Here is a 24,029-nt window from a genome sequence, read left to right on the forward strand (position 1 = left end):
GTGTTCCAATATTTGATGGGCTGCCACAGAGAAGAAGGGATCAACCTATTTTCCAAAGCATCAGATGGCAAATACAGTAATAGATGGAAACTAATCAAAAAGAAAACCAGCCTAGAACTAAGGACTTGTGAAAACAACTAACCAGTGAAAAGGCTTGCCTTCAGAAGTTGTGGATGCTCCATCACTGGAGGCTTTTAAGTAGAGATTGGATATTCCATTGTCTGGAATGGTATACGTCCCCTGCTTGAGCAGGAGCTTGGACTAAAGACCTCAAAGGTCTCTTCCAACTCTTATTCTATGAGAGAAGGGCTGCCAACCTCTCCCCCTCCCCCCCGTCCCTTCCTGGGCACAGAGGGAAGGAAGGAGGGGAGGGAAACAGGAAGAAAGTAAGGGAAGGAAGGAAGGAGATGGGAATGAAAAGGAGAGAGGCAGAGAAGAAGGGGAGGGAGGAAGGAAGGAAAGAAGGAAAGAAAGAAGGAAGGAAGGAAAGGAAGAAAGAGAAAGAAAGAAAGGAGAGAAGGGAGGAAGAAAGGAAGGAAAGAGATTGGAATAAGAGGGAAGGGGGGAGGGTCTGAGGGAAGTCCTGCTTTAGCACTTGGCCACCAGCAGCCCTGTTGCCCTTTTGCCTTCCCCTGGTGGTCTCCCATCCTATTGCTGAGGATGCTTTGGTTACAAAGCCAGGTTTCCTCGCATGGAGAGGGAGTGGGCCTCCCTCTGACCCACACACTTTGTCCTCCTGCACCCACCATGAGCAACCTGGCCAAGGAGAGTGAGCATAGCAGCAGCAGCATTGAGGAGGAGGAGGAGGAGGTAAGTGCAGCTGGGCGCCCCCTCAAGGAAATGCGGCTAGGCTAGGCAGGGATGTGGGGTCCTGGTGCCGTGGGAGCTCAAGGGCCAGGCTGGGTGCTTGACCTCTGCTGCCCAGGGCTCTGGGCAGTCCATGCCACTGTCCAGGGGCCCCTGCACAGCCTGAGGCTCAGTGAGGCTCCTCCAGTGGACCATGCCCCCTGTTCCACCCACTCTTCCCCACCTTCGGATGTGCCCCAGTCCTGCCCAGGCCCGCACAGGTGCCCCTCACCTGAATGACATGGAACTGGCCACGCCCATCCAGTAGGCCACGCCCATGCCAGCTACACCCACCCAGCCCCCCCAATGGCAATCACGATGCTGATGCGGCCCTCAATGAAATTGTTTGACACCCCTGATCTGTTTGATGCCATAATTTGAATTTCTCAGTATTCTAAATCTCTGCCAACCTCAGTAAAATATTTGGATGAAATCAATAAAACCCTAACAATTCAATGCAAATTCTATACTTTTGTGTTTTGACTGTTCTTTGTAATGTCTTTGGCAACATATTTAACTATGAAAAATGGAGAATAAATTTTCTAAATAAGTAATGTTTCTATTTATTCCTGTCCATTGGCCTTAATAAATGATGATGATAAATTAAGATGCCTTAGGTTAACAAGCAACCATTTCATCTAAAATGCCGGTGAAAAACCATTTTTATAATTAAAATTTGCATAGTAATTGGTAATAGCAACGCAATCATCCCAGTAAAGAGTCCCTAGGAAGAACAGGAAATGTATAGCAAACACATTTTAACTTTTTGTATTTCACCTCAAATCCCCCTTACAACAAACAAATCTTTATCCAACTCTAAAAGGAAGAAGCAGTGGACCTGAAATATTTTGGAAGCAAGTAGGTGCATAGCTGTGCTTCTTTCCACCAATCACAAAATAGATCTTTGCAGCATTAATAGATGCTTCTTCAGTTAAAGGCTGGATGGGAGTTTTTCTTATTTTGAGTTTATCACTATAAAGTAAAAACCTACTTTGCAACAACTCATCATCATGGCCATATGAATATAAATGCAAGCACAGGGTTTTTTGAGACCATATTTAGCATATGGTGGAATATTGCTTTTGTTTAAGAATCAGTTAGAAATAATGGGAGAAAATGGTCCTTAGCTGCAGCCTATCAAAATAAAAATAGACCTGCAAATCTTAATCTTTCTGTCCAGACAGATTCAGAAAAAAACAAAGAAAGCTTTGACTTTATTGAACATTGTGAAATTCTGGTTTCCCATTATGAGAGTGAGCCATGACAAAACTTGGATATGTGTATTCTCTTTATTCCCTCCCTGGAGAAAAAAACCTTTGATTTTATACAAGCAGTGTTTTCCATGAAACTAGACTTCGTTAATTGTGATTTGTGCAAACTGATCAGTAAGAATATGCCTGGTTAGACTTTGGCTTCTCCTTGCTAATGTGTACAAATATTGCTGAGAATTAAATTTAAAAATAGAAACTGTCTGTCCCTTTATATTCAGGAAAAAAGAAGAGTATAGGAATGAGAGAAGTGTGTAGACCTAAACATTGCTGTCATAAATCCTCCTTCCTGTTAATATTTGAACTCAGATTTTCTGACTTATACTGTTGTTCATAGAGTTTTTATTTGCTATCACATTGACTAACGTCATATAATACTTGCCTCTGCAGATAAAAAAGGCCAAGATGCAGGAATCAGGAGAACAACTATTAAGGTGTGCAATTCTTGAATTAAAAAAGAAATTAAACAAACCTCATCTAATTTTTGTGGCTTTCTGTACTTTTTTTCAAAAAAATGAAAAATTAGATTTGCAATGTATTTTCTTATTTCTTTTATTTAATATGGACTGGACATGTCCATTAATTCTTATCGTCATCTTTAGCTCTATAAAGTTGGTCACTTCTGTTGATATTTCACTGAGGATGAGGGATTGAGAAAAGATTTGAGCCTTTTCACGTTGAATTTTAAATTTCATTTATTATCTATGCCTAAATTTCATTTAATATCAAGATTAATTAAAGGTAATGCTGAATAAACCATAACTTGAACTATCTTATTTGTTTAACCAGTTCTGCTAGCAGGAGGAACTAATCAGAAAAATTGAAAAACGATCTTATGATTATTTCAGAATTTTAAAGAATTTTGGCTAAAAGATACTTATAAATGTGAATATTGCACATAGTTTTAAGACAGTTAGCCTATGTTTAGGATGATAACAATATTTAATTGATGTGACAAAGATTAAAAAGTACTTCATTGTTTGACTTCATTTTTCAGGCAAGTGAGCAGCACAGACAGTAATGATCAAAAGCCCGAATCCTCAAGTCTTGCTTCAAACTTGTCTATATCCAGTCAAAGTAAGTGATTTCTTTATTTTCCAACTTGATTAGGAGAAGTATTAGGAATTTGGCACCTGAATTATGTCTGTAACACGGTCCTTTTATTTGATTGTTTGATTTGGTATCATTTACCTCCAGGGCAATGTTGGACAGCTTACAATATAATAAAAAGAATAAACAATACAATAAAAAGCAAAGCATATAACAGAAGAATCAGACTAAAAGAGGGGACACCTTTACAGTTGTCATGGATTTACAATTTTTTCAACTATATTGCTAAGCTAGGTTTTTAAAGTCATCTTCCTGCAATCCTTAATATTTAAAAACTTCAAATTTCAAAGTGGGAGCATGAGTAAGCATACCCCATGTATCCCGTGCACCAGAATGCATATTAAATCTGTGCAAAGTGTCCTGAATTTGCTGGGGTGATGAGATTTCCACTGCAGAGGCAGCTTGACTCTTTGTTGAAGTAAAGATGCCTCTTCTAGTCTTCTTCCACTCACCTTAAAGCCAGAAGAATCTTTTGTGCAAGTTTTGGACATGTCATTTCAGTTCTTGGCATGCATATATTAACTTGGAGAAATATGTTCACCACCACAGATCACCAAAGCTTTGGATGAGCTATGCCAAACGAGATGAACAGACACCTACCACAAAACTTAACTAAAAATTTGCATGGCAGAGAGAGAAAAGTAATATGGAAGTTTTGATCTTAGAAATAGTGCAAACTATTTAAACATTTGAAGAATGTTTTGCCTGAGCCTTCATTATACGTTTCTTTTGAACTTTTGCACAGACCTAGTGTCAATTACAGTTAAACACAGCCATACACATTAATGTCATGGTTAAATAGTGTTAAAAGTGTTAAATAACTTTTAAGGTCATTTTTAAATATTGTATTTTGCAGTCATGCCATGCACTGACTACATCTCAAGGTCATCAAATGACTATACCTCACAGATGTATTCTGCAAAGTAAGTTGAATTAAGTTGTTTGTTTCTTCACAATGTCGCAGCAGGAATCTTACTGGGTGTTTGGTTCATGTAGATGTTTAATTATATAATAATACAACTTTTTTTTTCTTACTTCGATGGCATCTTTGTGCATAGGTCCCAAAAGGAACTGTCAGGAGCGAGTGGCTCTGTTCTTTGAAGCCTCTCCAGCTTTTCTGACTAGTTGGGAATATTTGGTCTAACAATTACAGTGCCCCTTCATGACCTATCCCTCTCTTGCATGTACATACACCCAAGACTGAGCAATCTTCTAATAAATATTTCTTAGCTGGTATCAGTCTGTAATTTGGACTGCATGGAGCTTGGGATGGCACAGAACATAGAAAGCTTCACCATTCTGTGCACAGCCCAGAAGGAAGGCAGAGCATTCAGCAATAAATTTAGGAGGTGACATGTTATTAGTTGTCTCTGGGTTCTCTGGCAGCAGTGATGTTACCCAAATCTGCTACAGTTTCCTTCCTTATTAAGGGATCAAGTGTTGACACTATTGAAAGGAAAAGAAGGTAAGGTGATTGCAGCCCTTCTTTGCTCTTTACACAGCTGCTGTTTTAATATTATTGGGATACTATTGAGTTGCAAGATGAGAGTTTCCCACATCAACATGGTGTTTTTCTTTTGCTTTTTACATAGACCATATGCACATGTCCTTTCTGTACCTGTTTCTGAAACGATGGCCTCTTATTCTGGGCAGACTCAATATCAAACACTACCACAGTCCCAGACATACGCAGTTTATCCCCAGACAACCCAAGCCTACGGACTACCTCCTTTTGGTAAGGTTGGCCAGGATCTCTACAGGGCCTTGCAGTCATCTGAGATGTTTGCTCTTATGTGTAAGGTGCACCCTCTAAAGTGCTTTACATAACAGTATTACAAATAGGTATGTTTTGATTATGTATAAGTTGAGAACATGCATTTTGTATAACTTGTGAAACAGGTAGTCTTCGACTTACAACCACAATTGAGCCCCAAATTTCCATTGCTCAGTGAATAATTTGTTAAGTGAGCTTTGTCCCATTTTATGACCTTTCTTGCTACGGTTCTTAAGTGAATCGCTGCCGTTAAGTTGGTACTACAGTTAAGTGAATCTGGCTTCCCCATTGACTTTGCTTGTCCGAAGTTTGCGAAAGAGGATCACTTGATCCCAGGACATTGCAACCGTCATAAATACAAGTCAATTGTCAGGCATCTGAATTTTGATCTTGTGACTATGGGGATTCCGCAATGGTCATAAGTGTGAAATACATTCATAAGTCCCCTTTTTCAATGCTGTTGTAACTTTGAATGGTCACTAAATGAACTGTTGTAAGTCAAGGACTACCTGTACCTCAGACGTCTTCTGTGTAAGCTGCCCAGAGTCCCTTAGGGACACTTGAGAGGGCAGCAAATAAATAAATGGATGTCTGAACCCAGCCACAATTGTCAATAGATGCTGGGAATAGAAGAAACTTACATAGCAACAGTACTCAGACTTATATACTGCTTCATAATGCTTTATAGCACTCTTTAAGCAGTTTACAGAGTCAGCATATTGCACCAACAATCTGGGTTCTCATTTTACCAACTTTAGAAGGATGGAAGATTAAGCTGGTCAGGATCGAACTGCTGGCTGTGGCCAGAGTTAGCTTGCAATATTGCATTCTAACCACTGCGCCACCATGGCTCTCAGGAAGATTGCAGTAGAGAAATGGGTCCTGTTGCATTTTATGTGATAGAGCATAAATTGGCCAATTTAATGTCTTCTGATTTGCTTTATTCTGAGGACTGTACTCTTTGGTGTACTCATGTATGCATAAGTATCATATACTCATCTCTAATGTATCATGCAACAGTAATTATCAACTGAGTGAATTTAGAATCTCTCCCTCCTGTTCTTTTCCCCAAGCAATTTTAGAAAGAGGCAGCTGTCTGGTAAAATCACCCAACTGAGTCACTATGGCTTGCTGTAGGGCAAACACAATAATCCAGAGGCATTGAGCTTAGGAGGAGCCTGGTCAGCAGTGCCTGCTCAATCCTCTTTTCTCAGGAAGGCTTGGGAATTAACCTTATCGCATCTCTTCTGATTTATTGTCTAGCTTTCCTTTTTCTTCTTCCTTGGCCCTGCTGCTTCACTCCCTTCCCCGCTTCTCCAGGCTTAGACCTCAGACTTGCACATGCAAATTTAACAGCTCTCTACCTGTAAGCCGGGCGTTTGTGTCATTTGTTCACCTCGGTGAAAAGAATTTGGTGGCCTGGCTGACCACAGCCAGTTTTGTTTATAATGGGTGCAATTTATCTGATTCAGGTGCACTGTGGCCAGGTATGAAACCTGAAAGTGGTTTAATTCAGACTCCATCTCCAAGTCAGCACAGTGTTCTTACCTGCACTACAGGGTTAACCACAAGCCAATCCAGCCCAGCACATTATTCTTACCCTATTCAAGGTAAAGGTCGGCATGGTTTTTACTTACGTACCTCTTCCTGTAACCTGGTCAAGAAGCCACAAAGGGGCCAGCACGTTTTCATCTCTGTTTTGTGCATGCTTCTCTTTGCTTGGCAAGCTCTGCTTCTGCCACCTCTCTTGCTCACCGTTTGCCTGCCTCTCTGCTCTACCAGGTGAATTTTACCACGCTCTGCTTTCGAAACCCTCATAGAAATGGGGAGAAACCATCTGGGTATGGGTCACGTGCATGTATACAATTGGCTAAAAAACAATGGTGATAATAATGTCCTTATTCAGCATGCAGTGTTTGCCGTGTGCTTAGGTTTACAAGAAAAGCATAAAGGTTAGCTTTATCAACCTGCAGTAACTTGATTTCTCAACAATAAGGATCTGCAAATCACTTCTTAATCAACATTAAAATCCATCAGAAGTTTTCAAAGTTGCAATAGAACTATTCAGATCCTTTACTCAACCTGCCATTAAAATTAAGCTGCAAGGAATAGAATGTTCTTTTGGTTTCTAATAGGCAATTTTCATTAAAAGAAGAAAAACCTCAGCTTGTTGAATGGGCTGAATACGATTCAGAAATACGTGATGGTACATTGCATTTAAAAATACAACATAGACAGTAAGTGACTCTAGCTATCATTGAGCAGATCTCTTTGACTAATTGCAAGCAGGGTGAAAACAGGAGAAGGAAAAACTGGAGTGTTTTCCAGACAGATTCTGTGACGTGGCATTAAAAAAGAAATAAGCAACTCTGAACATTTGATACCCCACAGAAGTAGGAAGGAAATGCAATCAGACTGCTGCAGTATATCTTACCCGAAAGGAGCATCCCTAAGTGGATTATGTCACTTTGTGGAATGACAGGAACAACAATGTGTGTGTGTGCGTGTTTGTTTTTCATTAGTTGATTAAGAATTGTAAGTTTCAAGATACCAATGGGATATAGCTTTGATGACATAAAGTAATTTTATATTGCATTGAAGTATGTCATCCACTTTAAGAATTAAATCATTTATTTTAAAGTTCTCTTGAAGGCTGCAGGCAGCTGTTGTTTGGGGTAAAGAGGCAGTTTCACTTCAGTACTGAATTTCTTGACAAAGAGACGGTTCTTCTATTTGTTTATTGTATCTGATTTAGAGTAGGCCATCTATAAGTGCTTTTGGTTTCAGTGGATTTAAGCTTGCCAACCTCTGGCTTGGATCTGGAATGGAACAAATTAACCTATCTGTTGTGTGTTGCAATTGTTAATAATCAGCATGATATGTCACCTGGAACAACATGTGGTAGTGTGTCTTTGTACCCTAATGAGGGTTCTCTTCATACTATTCTCTCAGCTGTCTTCCAGGTTCCATTTTTTTCCCACCTGATACTTACGATTATTAAGCAACTTAGGTTTCCTAAGGCTATTTCTGATTGGGTGCCCTGTTAATTTATTTTGGGATAGTAGTTCTGAAAGGACTTACTCATAGAGTGTCATCACCTGCCTGTTTTCAATGGCCGTCTTTTTAGTTCTAACCCTCTTAGAAGCAGGCTGAATGGTAATAATGTTGATCCAAGCAAAATCAGACTTGAAATCATTAGGACAAGTTTGTAACGCAACTGATTGCAGCTTCAAGTACCAGTGCAATCCTATACATACTTTCCAAACTGATGCCGCCTTCTACATAGTTTGGACTTAAAGCTCCACCATTCTTTAGCAAATATGTCACCTGACATTTAGCAAAGATTGCAAAAGATTTCCATTGATGTCTGTTCAGAGGTAGTTTTCACTGACTTATATAACACTCATTCTTAGATTAACTTGCATAAATTTATACATTTAAATTACACAGTTTAATAGAACTAATTGCTTATGCTGTGGTTTCATGGTATGTATTTGTGAGAAGAACAAATTACATTCATGTAGCATTTTTTTAAGTAAATCCAAAAGGCATTTAATTATTTTGAGAAGGAAGAACAGCTGCATGGTTATGTCTCAGTGGGACATGGTCATTTTGTCTGATGTTTCTGTGAATTCCTTTCATGAAGAGAGACATAGTTCGAACTAAAAGATCCTGGAAATGTTTCATTTTCCTTCTGTTAGGTAGTTTTAACAATCCTCTGCATTTTAATGACATGGATTAATACACAGTCTTCTTCTGAACTTCTTACAGCTTCAAGTTCCAATGCCAACTCAATTTCCACTTCCTCGCCTGCTGTCAATATTTCAGCTGCCACCGCCAGCATCTCTCAACAGGTATATAATCCTCCTGTATAAGTTAGCCTGTTCATTGTAATGTATTTTATTCCATGCTCCAATATATTTAGCAACTGGATGATATGTGACAAATAATAATCTGATTTTATGAAATGTGTAAGTATCCCATCTGAGACACATATCTCGCTGTCTTTTCCTGTGTTATTTGTTACAATGCTGACCAGTTCAGACTTTCAGGAAAAAAAAAGAACCAAGAAGCATTAGCTTGATTCCGGAATGGAACAACTTGCCGTGGCCAATGTGCCATAAGACAACTTACCACGGCTATCTCAGACCATGGGCCAGCTTGCTGTGGGACAATTCAACAATTCAATTTAAGTATTTAACAAAATTTTAAAAAAATATTTTAATTTTTGTCACTCACATTTCATTTTGTCCCTCTTTTTGCCTCCCTTCTTTAATGATTCTCTTCCACCATTTCTTTGATATTAGTGCAAATCTTGTCCCATGGCGAGTTGTCCCGTGGCAAGTTGGCCATAGCCCGCCTGATTCAGCCTTAAGTGTTGTAATTCTGATTTTTTGTTTGTTCGTTTGTTTATTTTGGCTTAGCTGTCAATTATATTTAATATCAGCTAGTTCCCACATCCTTGCTAGGCATAAAAGTTGTTGTCCAATATACCTAAGGAGCAATAGGATGGTAAATATAATATTTACAGAACAAAATAAAGTTTGTTAGGTCAGTGACCACTGCAAAGATAAGGTTTAAATATGTAACAGAGTTCCTCTGAGAAGTGAGTTCACTTTAGAATTACACTATCTAGCTCCAGATGACCTGTTTAAAAGCAACATGGAGTTTTATACAGTCCCTGTGTGGATCACCTAGCCAACCTTGTCTGAATTCCAAAAAACGCTAAGCATGGTTGGCTCTGATAAGTATTTGATTGGGCTATCATCAAGAAATCCCAGGTCTGTAGCTATGGTTTAAAAATTCCTGAAAGAAGGCAGTTATACATCACATCCATATAGTATTTCTTATGTCTGCCTTATAGGGTAGACTACACTAAGAAACTAAGGGCATATAGGTCTAAAACCACTTTTATTAGAATAGCTGTAGTAATAGAATCTTGCAAGTCTGAATGTGCTTCCCTCCTCCTTCATTTTATCTAACTTGCCATCATCCTATATAGGCTGTTGAGAGTTGTAATTGCCATAGCTGGAATGCAACAAGACAGAGAAGACTATCTAATACAAACTGGTTTTAAGATTCTTTTAGCACTTGACAACTGCGTATTTTCCACCATTCTTTGCCCTCTTTCAGTTCTTATTTTTTTCTTAAAGGAGTATCCTACTTACACCATCCTTGGCCAAAGTCAGTACCAGCCGTATTATCCCAGTTCAAGTTTTGGCGTGATAGCAGCAGCAGACAGCAGCACAGAGACCAACACATTAACATCTGCCACATATCCTTCGGAAAAATCAAATGCCATGGTGCCTTCCCAGACGGTGCAGAGACATTCCTCTGGTAAACTCATGGGGGAAGATGGATTTGTAAATGCTTTTTAGATCAGTATTTCTTAACCTCAGAAACCTTTAAGATGTGTGGACTTCAAATTCCAGAATTCCCCCAGCCAATATGCTGGAGCTAAAGGATGGCGGGAGGATGTAAGGCCTCAACTATATATTAAATTGTACCACAGAAGTGCATTTATGTTGATCCTAGCAACGCCTATTCCTTTTATTGACAATCTGTAACTGAACCAGGTAGAAAAGTTCTCCTATCAAGAGGACCCCTCAAATTGAGAGAATAGATTGAATTTCCCATTGAGTTACCCAGCAAGAATGTAACTCAAGTTCTGATTTGTGCTGATTCAAAGTTAGCGCTGCTTCCAATCATTCTGTTACCCAGCTGCCCCATTAGGATAGATTATTTTAGTGTTCATTGCAGATTTGTTCCACTATCTGGAATAAATGGGTTGTCATCTCCGCTCATCCTGAAGTCCAGATCATTAAACCTTCTAGATGCTACTCTGCAATATTGCAAGATAGCATTTTAGAAAAGGAAGGGGTGGGTGTACTCTTAAGGAAAGGCATTGCACTGTTAGAGCAAAAACTGGAAAATGCTGCAGATGCCAAAGCTGGACAGTGAGGCAGATGCCTCCTTAGGTGGCATCTCATTCTAAGAACACTTTCCCTATGGAGAGTCTTGATGCTTTTTCTGGATTTTTCCTATGGCGCATGGTTAGAATGCAGTATTGCAGGTAAACCCTGCCCACTTCCAGGAGTTCAATCCTGACCAGCTCAAAGTTTACTCAGCCTTCCATCCTTCCAAGGTCAGTAAAATGAGGACCCAGATTGTTGGGGGCAACATGCTGACTCTCTAAACCCTCTTAGAGAGAGCTGTAAAGTATTGTGAAGCAATATATGTGCTATTGCTAACATGTCTTTAAAACTTTCATTTTATGCTTTCATTAATTTCAAGGCCCTTTTTATTATCTTTTTGCTGTTTTACATGCTTACTTGCCTGTGTTCTTTCATTTTCTTTATTAATTTTTATTTAAAGATTGTTAATTTGAATTATGTAAGCTGAACTGGAATACGGTATTGAAGGCACAAGATACATAAAAATTGCTGTTCTTTTTCTTCTAGGTGATCCATCTACCAGTCCATCATTGCCAAGAGCGACTGCAAGTAAACATGTAGATGAGCAATCTAGAAGAAACATGACTGCAAAAAACAGAGGCAAGAGGAAAGCAGACGCTTCTTCACCGCAGGACAATGAGCTTGAAGTTTGTGTTTGCCATTTTTCTCCCTTTCTTTCTTTCTTTCTTTCTTTCTTTCTTTCTTTCTTTCTTTCTTTCTTTCTTCCTTCCTTCCTTCCTTCCTTCCTTCCTTCCTTCCTTCCTCCCTCCCTCCCTCCCTCCCTCCCTCCCTCTCTCTCTCTCTCCTTGGAAATTTGAATTAATGGAAAGATATTAAAGTTAGGCAATTGTACTCTGCGAATCTAATGGGGAAATTGGTCTGTTTAACTTTCTCTTTATTACTATAAAACATGAAAAATTAGCTAAGCTAAATAGGACTTCAAATTGAAACATGAGATCACTACTTGAGTATGAACATCAAATGAAGTATTGTGATACAAAAAGGATTTGAAAATTCTGGATAAGGATGAGGGCGACACCTGTTGAATAAGGAATGCCAGGAACCCAGTTTCTTTTCCTCAAAACAGGGACCATCAATCAACAGGTGTCACATTGCAGTCTAGACAGTAGAACTGATGTATATTTGTCTCAATCTCTTCAGAGGTTCATCTTCATTTCTGAAGTTCATAATCTAGTCGTCCCCTCCCCCCAAAAATCCAGTTTCCTCCTACAGAGTCAGATGTAATTTGGTAGTGATGTATACCAGAAACAAATGCTTTCCCCTGTCAAAAGTTAAGACTCTTATAATCTTTTAACTCTTATAACTCTTTTAACTCTTATAAGACTCTCATAACTCTTATAACCTTTTAACAGCATGTGGTTTTGTTTTGTTTTTACAATAGCCAGAACAGGATAGGGGTGTTTTTGAGGCACTTGAGGGTGGGTGGACAACCAACCACCACCAAAATTAACTTATTTCATTTCTGCTTCCTTCCTCAGAGAGTATTTCTGTGGGACTTGGATGAGACCATCATAATATTTCATTCTCTTCTGACAGGCTCATATGCCCAAAAATACGGGAAGGTATTGATTTTTTGCTGCTGTTGTATTTACTATAAAATGTGTAGATGATTTCATCTACTGTCTAGGTTAAGCCATCAAAAGGATAAGATTGGAAGTTGACGTTGAAACATCTTAAAGTTGGGAAAGTTGGGAAACATAGATCTCGAGAAATGACCAATGCTATATTCCCCCCAAAGGAAAAGTTAGCACCTGGGATCTAGATCAAGGGAGGGCTTCTTTAGGAGGTGTGATACTAGTACCTCCTTCAAGGGTACCTCGTGGTGGTGCATGATAGCATCTTTTTAGGTTGGAACAAAGAATTTTAAATCATTTTTCCTTCTCTTTAAAGTTTTGACTATATTCCCATGCATGTGTATATTTCTGACTTCCATATACAGCAGCCTATCTTAGAATGCCAGAAAATAGCAGTAGAGTTTTTATGATGTATGCAAACCTGAAAGGTTCCATCCAAAAGTATCTGCAGGGAGGAAGGAGGGGGGAAAAGTCAAGGTGGGGGGGGGTAGGCAATCAAAGCCCCACCCTTTTTTGTATCACAATAAATGGAAAAAATTGAGGGCTTTGATTGGATGATTGTAGTCACCACCTTGCCTTCTTTTACCCCATCCCCATCGGACATTACTGGTTCTATCCTTAAGAGCTGCCTAAAAGTATTTTTATGTATAGTAGTCCTTGACTTACGATCGTTTTTCAGATTTATGACCATTGCAGCATCCCAAGAGACATGATCAAAATTTGGAAGCTTGGCAATTGACTCGTATTTATGATGGTTACAGTGTCCCAGGGACATCTGATCACTTTTTGCAACCTTCTGACAAGCAAAGTCAATGGGGGAGCCCGATTCTCTTAACAACCGTGTTACTAACTGAACAACTGAAGTGTTTCACTTAACAACAAGAAAAGTCATAAAATGGAGCAGAACTCACTTAACTGTCTTGCTTAGCAGTGGAAATTTTGGGCTCAATTGCTGTTGCAAATTGAGGACTACCTGTACATTAATAAAAATAAAACAAGTAATTCACCTGATAACACTTGTATTTGCTGCAAGCTTCTATGAATGTATTTTTTGCATTAGAATGTCTGATGTCTTGTGAATTTTTTAATATCATCCCTTCAGAAAGACTTTCTGTTCTAACTTTTAGGATCCCAGTTTAGTTGTTGGCTTTGGTTTGACAATGGAAGAAATGATTTTTGAAGTGGCTGACACACACTTGTTTTTCAATGACTTGGAGGTAGGCAAATTCTGACTTTACATATCTTGGAATGTCATAATTGCAAGTCTGAACTTCCAAATTAGTCAATTAAGATTAACAGTAGGAGATCTATGTTCTTTCAATATTAGTTTCGTTTTTTGATAGCATTGTAATCAGTGGATTAATAGCACCCTCTTTTTTATTAGAGATGAAAAAAGCATTAAACTCAGATCTGCATCAGTCCTCTAAATTGCTTTAAAGCAAGGGTGTCAAACTGCTGGCCCATGGGCCGGATGTGACACATGGAAGCCACGCCCACCCCATTGCCGGCAATAGCAAACGTCGCGAGTTTGACATGTCTCTTTTAAAGTATAATTTTGAGGAGTATCATGGCTTATTGTTTTATCATTGATCATGTTATCTTTAAATGAGCATAGAGATCAAACAGAAGTCTTCCATTATCTGAAAGATTTACATTAGGACTGCAATCCACAGAGACAAAACTGGCTAGGTAGGAATTCTAATCATTAAGCAGGCAACTGATTAGGGAAGAGTGCATTGAATGTTATTGCTAGTTAGCAGAGATCATGATTGGGCATCATAGATTTCTTCCTATCTTTTCATTACAGGAATGTGATCAAGTACATGTAGAAGATGTTGCATCAGATGACAATGGCCAGGATTTAAGGTGTGGATCTCAGGGATTAAAAGGGACAATATTGATATTCAGGGATTAAAAGGGACAATATTGATATTCGTGTGTGTGTGTGTGTGTGTGTGTGTGTGTATGTATATGTTTTCTGAGGTTTTCGCGGGTGTTTGTATGTAGGTCTTTGGTTGTTCGGGTTTTCTCCCGCGTAAAATTGGAAGTGTCTTGGCGACGTTTCGACGAAGTCCCATTCGTCATCTTCAGGCTGGTGCTTCAGGCTGGTGCTTCGAAGCACGAAGCTGAAAGCACCAGCCTGAAGATGACGAATGGGACTTCGTCGAAACGTCGCCAAGACACTTCCAATTTAAAAACAAAATGGTGATTCCTGGGTAGATTCATGTTAAATAATAAAATATACGAACACCAGGAAATTATAAAATTATAAAAAGTTTTAATAGAATAAAACCAAGCTTTCACTGGCAACTGCCAGCATCATCAGGGTAGCGCCCAGTCGATGGGAGAAGCTATTTATAAATGTGGCACTCTTTGCGCCCGGCTTCTTGACCTCGTCATAGGTCCCAGCCAATCCATCTGCGTTTTGATCGTAGTTTCTGTATTGCAAGCTGTAATTTCCTCACTTTCTTTGCTTGTGCCGATACCACAACTCTTCCTCCCTTCTTCATATAACCGTAAATCGGGGGGACCCTTTAATTCTACGTAGTTAAATGTGCACTGTCTGTGTTTATGTTGTTTATTCTCCTCATCCTCCCTCTTAGTATTCCCTATCTTCGTTCTCCTCCCCCTATCTCTCTGTTTACGATCCTCCTTCACAACTATATCCTCATTGTTCGTCTCTGTAGCCCAGGATTCCATTGTGTTCGTATCATCCTGTTTCCCGATCTCTCGTATCGCTCTGTTAACTCCCCTTTCTATTTTTTCTTCAACGGGGGTAATTTTAACATCCTCCCCAGAATTCGTGGCACCCACAAGTTGGTTGTTAACCCCTTCTCCCGAGGGGGCTGTCCCCTCACTGCTGTTTATACATTCGTCCATTACTTGGGGGTGTGCAACCCTCCTTAAAGGGAGAGAGGCAGGGTCCTTGCGATCATGATTTGCACCTCCTTGTACATTCCTACGGGGGTTCGTTCCTCTCAAATGTCTGTGGGAGCGTGTAGAGGCTCTAAGATTGTAACAAACAGCCTCCCCATCTTCCCGTAGTTCTCCTACATTCCCAAGACGAGAGCAATTCAATAGGGAAATGTCGTGGGCGGAGTTAGTTGCAGAGTCGCTGGTGGAGTTGCACGTGACATTCCGGTCATTCAATTCATGGTTGTTTAGTAGTCTGGAGTCCGTACAAGATCGCTTCTTTGCCAAACTCCTCGCTGTTCCTGGGGAGACCCTCAATTCATCGGCAGTTGGCTCTTGGTTGTCAATACGCTCCTGCGCCTATGGGAGATATGTTTCCGCAGGCGGAGAGTTACTCAGCTGCTGGTTATTCCCTATCCGGGCATTTCCAAGGCTCGTCTCCTCCATCAACCCTCTTTGCTGAAGGCACGTTATAATATTACGTTGTTTTCCTCCGGAGGAACGGTCACGCATTGCCCATGCTCTTAATGTTACGTGTGCTGGGCATAGGTCCACATGTCGGTTGATGGATTCCTCGTTGGAGAGCCAAGCTTCTTTAAGGAGCCGGCCCCCCTTCGTGTTTTCACTGGCCATCACCTGCACGTTATTAAAATTGAACCTATGCCCAGATTCCAGCATATGCGCTCTGATTTGGGAATATTGATCACCTCTCCTTACCGCCAACCTGGAATGCCCTGGAATGTGAAGTATGTTTTTAGACATACTTCTAATAAATTTATAAGGTCTTGAGGCCAAAGATGGTCCTGCTGATAACCTGAACCCTTTTGCTCAAGAAGATCTTTTATCGTCTTGATGGCCAGATCTTGTGGGATAGAGGTGAAGAGGGAGACGATGTCGAAAGACACCATCACCTCATCATCCTCTATCCTCAGAGACCTGATCCTATTAAGGAATTCCTCAGCAGATTTAACGGTAGTAGAACTACCTTCAACCAAATGACTGATGCGATTGCTCAGCCATTTGGCAAGGCCTGAGATCGGAGTATCCCTAAATGCCACAATAGGGCGAAGGGGGACACTCTTCACCTCTATCCCACAAGATCTGGCCATCAAGACGATAAAAGATCTTCTTGAGCAAAAGGGTTCATGCTATCAGCAGGACCATCTTCGGCCTCAAGACCTTATAAATTTATTAGAAGTATGTCTAAAAACATACTTCACATTCCAGGGTTTGAACAGGTTAAGGGCACTCCCATGGGGTCACCGATCTCCAGCATCATAGCGGAGGCAGTGTTGCAGCAATTGGAGCACGTAGCGATAGCCCAGTGTTGTCCTAAATTCTGGGCTCGCTACGTAGACGATACATTTGTCATCATTAAGAGGAGCCAAAAAGCTGGCTTTGTGGGCATGCTTAACTCGGTGTGCGTGGATTTGCAGTTTACGGAAGAAAGAAGAGCACCAGGGTGAGTTGGCATTTCTTGATGTCCTGGTCCATCGCCAACCTAATGGAACCCTGAGGACCAGGGTCTATCACAGACAGAATTCTGCACTATGACAGCAACCATCCAGTAGCCCACAAGGCCAGCTGCATTAGAACACTCTTCAAGAGAGTAGGCTCCCACTGCAACACTGCTAAGGCTAGGATGGAGGAAAAGAAACACCTTTTTAAGGTGTGCAGGCACAATGGCTACCCCATGAAGTTCACCAGGCGCCATGGACTACCATCCAGACCCCCCCTCCCCGTTAGGTCTCAAATAGAAGAACATACATCACAGAGACTTCGCATTGCTCTCCCTTACATTAGCAACGTCTCAGAAGCCACGGCTAGGTTATTAGCACCCTATGACGTGAGAGTGGCTAAAAACAAAATATATGAATGTTGAATGTTTACAAATTGAAATACTGTTCTTTAGTATGAACTTTGGATTTTCTTATTGAAAAGGGAAAGAAAGTTAGCAGAATAACCATGAGCATTCAGCAACATTTAATTCCTCCTTGTGAATAAGGGTGTTTTAGAGCCTCAAAGCACTTGATTGACAGACCAAGGCAATTCTTGCATACAAGGAATTCAGCAGGATGCTAAAAATAGAAATGGTGTTCAACAAGCTAGGGCATCCTCTGAAAGAAGGGCAAGCGATCTAGAATCTTTAAACAATAACTATTAAAATCCAGATTGTGAGGTACATGTAACCCAAAGGCTTCCTTTTCTATTCCAGCAATTACAATTTTTCCACTGATGGCTTCAGCGGTTCAGGAAGTAATGCCAATCATGGTTCAACAGGAGTCCAGGGAGGAGTAGATTGGATGAGGAAGCTGGCATTTCGCTACCGGAAAGTACGCGAGGTCTATGATAAATACAAAAACAATGTTGTGGGTGAGTATCAGCAGGTTTCTTATACTGTTTCTACAGGAGGCGAGACTCTTCTATTAAAAATTATTAAGCTTCTGGAAAGAACCAGAATCAGCCATCCATCCAATAGTGTCTTTGTTGTTCATTAGCCATTTGGCCATATCAAAATACAAAATATAAAACATAGAACATTAATAAGACAGAAATGGAATAAAAGAAACAGATTAAATAAAAAGAATAAAATAAAAAAATGCAAATTTTATGTCAGTATATCACCCCGTACTACAGTTTATCCCAATCAGACCCACCTATGCAGATTTCAGCTGAACTGTTTTATTCAAATAGAGCCATCCATCCAATTTTGGCAGAATTGGAGCAGGACTTCAATAATGTTTTGAAAGGTTATTAGCATTGGGGTAATTGCATTAAAATGTTCACACTTGACATACACAGTCTTCTGGAATGCAACCAAGGGCTATATCATAACCTTGGTGTAACATGCTTCTCCTTGAGATGATGTTCTAGAAACATGAAATATAAATAAATAAGATAAAGATCTTTCCCAGCACAGTTCTCTTCAGTTTTTTCATTGAATACACTCCCAGTGTACCCCCAGTGGCCTTGCTGGCTATAGAATTCTGGGAATCGAAGTTCACACATCACAGATCTGTCCAGGAAATTCCATTTTTTGTGAAGTGCCGTCAGAGGGTTTACTTTCACACAGAGCTTTTTAACCACACCAAAGCTATCCTCTTCTTAATCAATGTTATTTTTCTCCCTGTGATAAAAATATATCCCCCACTTCCACCATTATCTCTATTCATATGTCATGAATTTGTGAAAGTCATTTCACAAATAATTTTTTTTAAAGAAGGGTAAGGCTGATGGTAATAGGAGATATTTTATAAGCATCTGTTTATGAATTTGACTTGGTTTTGACTTATTGCAGAAAGACAATTTGGAAATGAAAATCTTTAAAAAAATGGTCTTAGTATATGAAAATTGTATTTTCTGCTGTTTTCATGAAGACATCTCCAAATTGGAAAAAAAATCCCAATTTATTGAATGCAGAAATCACAAAGTTGGTCCCTGACACTAATGACATTTCTATTTCTTGATCAACTTCATTTGTTTTTTTTTCCCTCTAGCTCTCCTCAGTTCTGAAAAAAAAGAAGCACTACAGCGTTTAAGGGAAGATATAGAAGCGTTAACAGATTCTTGGTTGGGAACAGCGTTAAAATCCCTCCTGCTCATTCAGTCCAGGTACAAAAATGAGAATCTATTGTAGCAGAATAGTTTTGGTATAGTACCTGCTGCCACATTTGTGGGAGATGAAGTGTCTCATAAACAGCATAGTGTTAGAAGTGTCCAACCTGAATCCTAAAGAGATGGTCAGGTCTCACTGGAGAACCTTATAACTGGGCACCCAAACTTAAAGGTCACATATGAATAAGATAAGTCAGAATTGTTTAGAATGTTTATATAACCGTGGATGACCTTGTGGTGATACACTCTTTGTTCTTCTTGCCAGTAGAATTCTGGAATAAGTATTCTGCTCTTGTAAGCCAACTATGGTTTGTTCATAGCTTATTAAGAGCAAGCCAGATTCCAGGTTTGCATACAACATTGTCTAAATTTGTCAAACGTCTAGGCCAATGGTCTTCAAACTTGGCCCTTTTATGACTTGTGGACTTCAACTCCCAGAATTCCTCAGCCAGCGTGCCTGGCTGAGGAATTTTGGGAGTTGAAGTCCACAAGTCATAAAAGGGCCAAGTTTGAAGACCCCTGCTCCAAGCTTTGCAGGAGAAGCAATATATTCATCTGCTATTCATTCATGATTAAAAATTCTCAAATACTGGCCTCCTGCCATGACTAATTGTGGCCATTGCTGCAGAGGAGATTTAAATTGAGCTTCCTTTTCTGTTATTCTTTTCCCAATGCATCTAGTCTTCAGTTTGTAGATTTTTTTCTTTGTCGTTTGTGTAATAGGTCTTTTACAAATAAAAGCAAAAATACATGTCCCACATATATCTTTTTTTCCTCCCTCTTGTTTTTCCTCCAGAAAAAATTGTGTGAATGTACTGATAACAACCACTCAGCTAGTGCCAGCTCTGGCCAAAGTCCTGCTGTATGGACTTGGTGAAGTGTTCCCCATTGAGAATATTTATAGCGCTACAAAAATAGGTAAGTGAATTACATCAAATTCCTCTGGGTGGTGTTAGGAATTCCCATTGAATGCAAACTGAATATGAAAAGAAAGAAAGAAAAGAAAGAAAGATTGAGAGAGAAACCATCACAGTCAAGTATTTCTTTGTTTTAATCACAAGGAAAGTGTGTCTCTTCCTGGCAGGTAAAGAGAGCTGTTTTGAACGAATTATCTCTCGATTTGGAAAGAAAGTGACCTATGTGGTGATTGGAGATGGCCGTGATGAAGAATTGGCAGCCAAACAGGTGACTGTGGGCTTCATTCTTTTTCCCCTCTTAGCACCCAGGATGGTCTATTGTCTGTTTCTGCTAGCTCTTTGACTGCAGCTTCTGCTTCAGAGCTATCTAGTGCCTTGGCCACCCCTCACCCGGGCACATCCATAGATCTGAAAACACCTTCATGACTGACGGGCTGTTAACCTTTGCTTTCTTGGGTGACTCCAACCCTCGGAAAATACAGTATTACATTTGTCCATATTAGTCAGCCCCATTCAGATTACGGGCGTGTATTCTTGCTGCACGAAGACAGCTGAGTGTGGTGGCTAAAATGTTGGGCTTGGTTGGGGAAACCCAAATTCAAGTCTCCATGGACCAAGTAGCTAACATTGTGCTAGGCATACTCTCTCGGTCTAATTTATTTCACCGGGTTCATATGCACTAAAAATGAGCAGAGAATCTTGAGTTCCTAGAAGGACGGTGAAATGTTGTTGTTGTTGTAAGTAGTAGAAGTAGTAGTAGTAATAATAATAATAATAAAGTTGGAAGGGACCTTGGAGGTCATTCAGTCCAACCCCCTGCCCAGGCAGGAAACCCTACACTATTTCGGACAAATGGCTGTCCAGTCTCTTCTTAAAAACTTCCAGTGTTGGAGCATTCACCGCTTCTGGAGGCAGGTTGTTCCATTGGTTAATTATTCTAACTGTCAGGAAGTTTCTCCTTAGTTCTAGGTTGCTTCTCTCCTTCATTAGTTTCCATCCATTGCTTCTTGTCCTGCCTTCAGGTGCTTTGGAGAATAGCTTGACTCCCTCTTCTTTGGGACAGCCCCTGAGATATTGGAACACTGCTATCATGTCCCCCCTCGTCCTTCTCTTCATTAAACTAGACATACCCAATTCCATACCCCATTCCTCATATGTTTTAGCCTCCGGTCCCCTAATCGTCTTTGTTGCTCTTCTCTGTACTCAATGCGATAAATAACGAAAGGATAAGCCAGGGGTCAGCAACTTAAAAGGGTGAAAGAGCCACTTGGACCTGTTTCCCTCACAAAAGAAAAAACTGGGAGCCACAAAATGCGCACACACATAACGGGGCTTGATTGAAGAGTGGAGCCTAAGGCGACACATGCACCGGTCCTGCCCCTGTCCAGCTGTGGTATGGACGGCTCTGCCGTCCTGGCTTCTCCTCCCCTCGGAAAAGATTGCTCTCCCTCCTTTGTTGAAGCGGGAGCGGGGTGGCTTCCCTTGGGCATGGCGGGGCTGCTGGAGGCTGAGGCCCCCAAAGGCGTAGACCAGGCTATCTTCCATAGCGGCGGGAAGGCGACCGTGGGAGCAACAGCCTGCTCATCTCCCCCGGCGGTGGCGGTGGCAATTGCAGAGCCATCTGGTGGTGTTTACACGGCCCTTCATCCACATGACTGAGATAGGCAGCGCTGCCCCGCCCCACCCCGCCCTCATTTCCCCGGAGCAGAATTGGGGCCGCACCAAAGTTGCCGGCTGAAAGTGGTGCCTTGGATTACCCAAGGACGGCGCTTTGGAGAAAGGCCGGAGCGCGGCACCCTTGCCAGAGAACTAGAGTCAGCCCCACTAACTAACATGTGAACCCCATGCTAAGAACAGCCCTGCCTAAACTGAGCTCAATCGGACAGGAAAGTTCCAATCCGATGGATGCTCCTGCGAAGTCAGCTCGGTCATTGGGATCAGTGGGCTTGGTGCCACCCACCCAGTTCAGTGGGCTTGGTGCCACCCACCCAGCTATTAATCCAGGACCAGGCAGCGATTGGCTTGCAATCGGTTGAACAAAACAGGTGGATAGGATTGCAGCCAACGATAGTAGGACGTTAGAGCTGCCAACTCTGGTCTCCACCCGGGCGGGCGGGCAGAACCCCAAAACCTTTCACGTTCGTTTGCAAAGAGAAGACACCGGTGGCGCATGGCCCGGGGGGGGGGGGGGAAACGGCTCCAGAGGGAGGCAGCCACGCAGCCAGAAGCTGGCGGTCCCAGCGGAGCGGCACGGAAGACCTACTGGTTGGTGTGGGAGGCTCCAGCGTTGCCGGTGAGCAAGGCCTGGCATCTGCAGCCCAGTTGCGTACCCCAACAACCAGCTGGACCAGCTTTCACTGCTTCTTTGCAAACGAACGCAAAAGGTTTCAGGGTTTTGCTCTCCTGCCCGCCCGGATGGAGACCCTGCGCCTCCCCTTCTCCTGCGGCCGGGGAAAGAGGGCCGGCCCCGAGTCTGTCCTGGAGGACTTTTTAGGCCCCGGATACCCCCCCCCACGCCCTCCCCCGTCAGCCCAGGGCCAGGCACTGCGGCTCTGCAACAGGAGGGAACCCTCCGGACCTTCGGTTTTCCTGGCTTGCCAGCAAGGCTTGCAAACTCAGCTCTTGCCAGGGAAGCAGCACCTTTTGGGACGGGCTGTAAGCAATTGCACGCTTCGGGGAAGAAGCACGGAGGCCTGTAAGCAGGCAGGCAGGCAGACGCTGGGCAGCACGAACTAAGCCGCAGCAGGAGGGACGTGGGGCCTTGGCTTGTTGCTTATCAAGACCGTGCTCAGTTCATGCTGCCCAGCGCCTTGTTCCGCCGCCGCTCAGGCCCTTTTGCCACTTGAAGCACGCCACATTAGCTGGCACTGCAGGGGATGGTCCCACAGCAACGCTGACAGTCCGGGCCGTGTGCCACCGGTGTCTCCAGTCCCAAGCCGCGAGCCGCAGGAAATATCCGGGCCCAAATTGTCTGCTGCAAGGACACCCCGCTCACGGCAGCGCCGCCAAACTGCCTTCTATACCACTGGCGTCCCCGGGCTGGAGCAGTGAAAGCCGGTCCAGCTGGTCGTTGGGGTGCGGAACCGGGCCATGGACGCCAGACCTTGCTCACTGGCAATGCTGGAGCTTTTCACGCCGACCGGTAGGTCTTCTGTGCCACTCCGCTCGGACCGCCGTCTTCTGGCTACAGGGCTGCCTCCCTCCAGAGCTGTCTTTCTCCCCCCCCCCTCCCGTCTATGTTGAGCCCATGGCGAACAGTGTCCCACAAACCAAAGAAGTTGAAAAAATCAATTCAAACTTCTTTCGTGAGAAGTTTGAATTGATTGGTTCAACTTTTTTAGTCCTTTTTGTTTTTGGCACTGGGAGACGGCTGAAAGAGCCACATGTGGCTCCGGAGCTGTGGGTTGCTGACCCGTGGGATAGGTAGTCTGAGATCTAGAAGTTTTGTGTCCCCCCTCCCCCGAACCTTTCTTCCCCTCAACATTGGAAGTCCTTGTCAGGCTCCAAAAACTAAGAAAGACACAGTGAGGTTCTTTGAGCAATTTCCTTTACTACAACAAAAGAGAATATTTGTATCTCAGGGTTGAACTGTGGGGTCCTTGGTGCTCTCTGAGTTCGGTGGTTTTCTTTTCCCAACTAGGTAACATTATCAGTGCCCTAATAATTCCTTGATTGTTCCCCACCTATGGACAAAAATCTTGCCAAACTAAAGCAGATTAGTTGCACCATTAAATACTGAGATCTACTAGGAAGGAGCTGCCTTAACTCTTCCTTCCTAAGCTTCACTGTCACTTGCTACTCTGGAATGCATTCCTTCCATCCTGGGAATCCAAAGTACATTACACCACATTCCTCCAGCAACAGTTGCTGCAAATTGTAGTGCAACTTCCCAAACATTCCAAAGTCCCCCCCCCCAAAGAGAAAAAAACCTGGGCTTGCCCACATGCAGAATTTGTTACCACCGTGCCCCTTTATGCAGAAAAAGCCTTAATTGTACCTCTTCCTTTGCACCCCAACTTGTCCCCTTTGCCAGAGTA

At 42.0% G+C, this 24,029-nt stretch overlaps 1 protein-coding gene across 3 annotated transcripts in view; it reads left to right on the plus strand.

The window, feature by feature from the left end:
• Window positions 1-24,029, plus strand: part of EYA3 (EYA transcriptional coactivator and phosphatase 3) — a 32,400-nt gene that overhangs the window by 6,197 nt on the left and 2,174 nt on the right. For 2 of the 3 annotated variants that reach the window (XM_039360566.1, XM_039360572.1), the window contains exons 3-17: window positions 2,505-2,548; window positions 3,112-3,191; window positions 4,081-4,147; window positions 4,817-4,959; window positions 6,471-6,608; window positions 8,770-8,852; window positions 10,152-10,335; window positions 11,460-11,599; window positions 12,452-12,535; window positions 13,675-13,764; window positions 14,355-14,413; window positions 17,676-17,833; window positions 18,958-19,072; window positions 19,872-19,993; window positions 20,160-20,260. In XM_039360566.1, coding sequence (XP_039216500.1) covers window positions 2,505-2,548; window positions 3,112-3,191; window positions 4,081-4,147; window positions 4,817-4,959; window positions 6,471-6,608; window positions 8,770-8,852; window positions 10,152-10,335; window positions 11,460-11,599; window positions 12,452-12,535; window positions 13,675-13,764; window positions 14,355-14,413; window positions 17,676-17,833; window positions 18,958-19,072; window positions 19,872-19,993; window positions 20,160-20,260 — 1,608 coding nt within the window. The remainder of the gene's footprint in view (window positions 1-2,504; window positions 2,549-3,111; window positions 3,192-4,080; window positions 4,148-4,816; window positions 4,960-6,470; window positions 6,609-8,769; window positions 8,853-10,151; window positions 10,336-11,459; window positions 11,600-12,451; window positions 12,536-13,674; window positions 13,765-14,354; window positions 14,414-17,675; window positions 17,834-18,957; window positions 19,073-19,871; window positions 19,994-20,159; window positions 20,261-24,029) is intronic. The other variant, XM_039360581.1, reaches the window with a different exon arrangement.

The sequence above is a fragment of the Crotalus tigris genome, unplaced genomic scaffold (genome assembly GCF_016545835.1).
Source record: "Crotalus tigris isolate CLP2741 ecotype Arizona unplaced genomic scaffold, ASM1654583v1 scf7180000017582.600645, whole genome shotgun sequence".
Classification (NCBI taxonomy): Eukaryota; Metazoa; Chordata; class Lepidosauria; order Squamata; family Viperidae; genus Crotalus; species Crotalus tigris.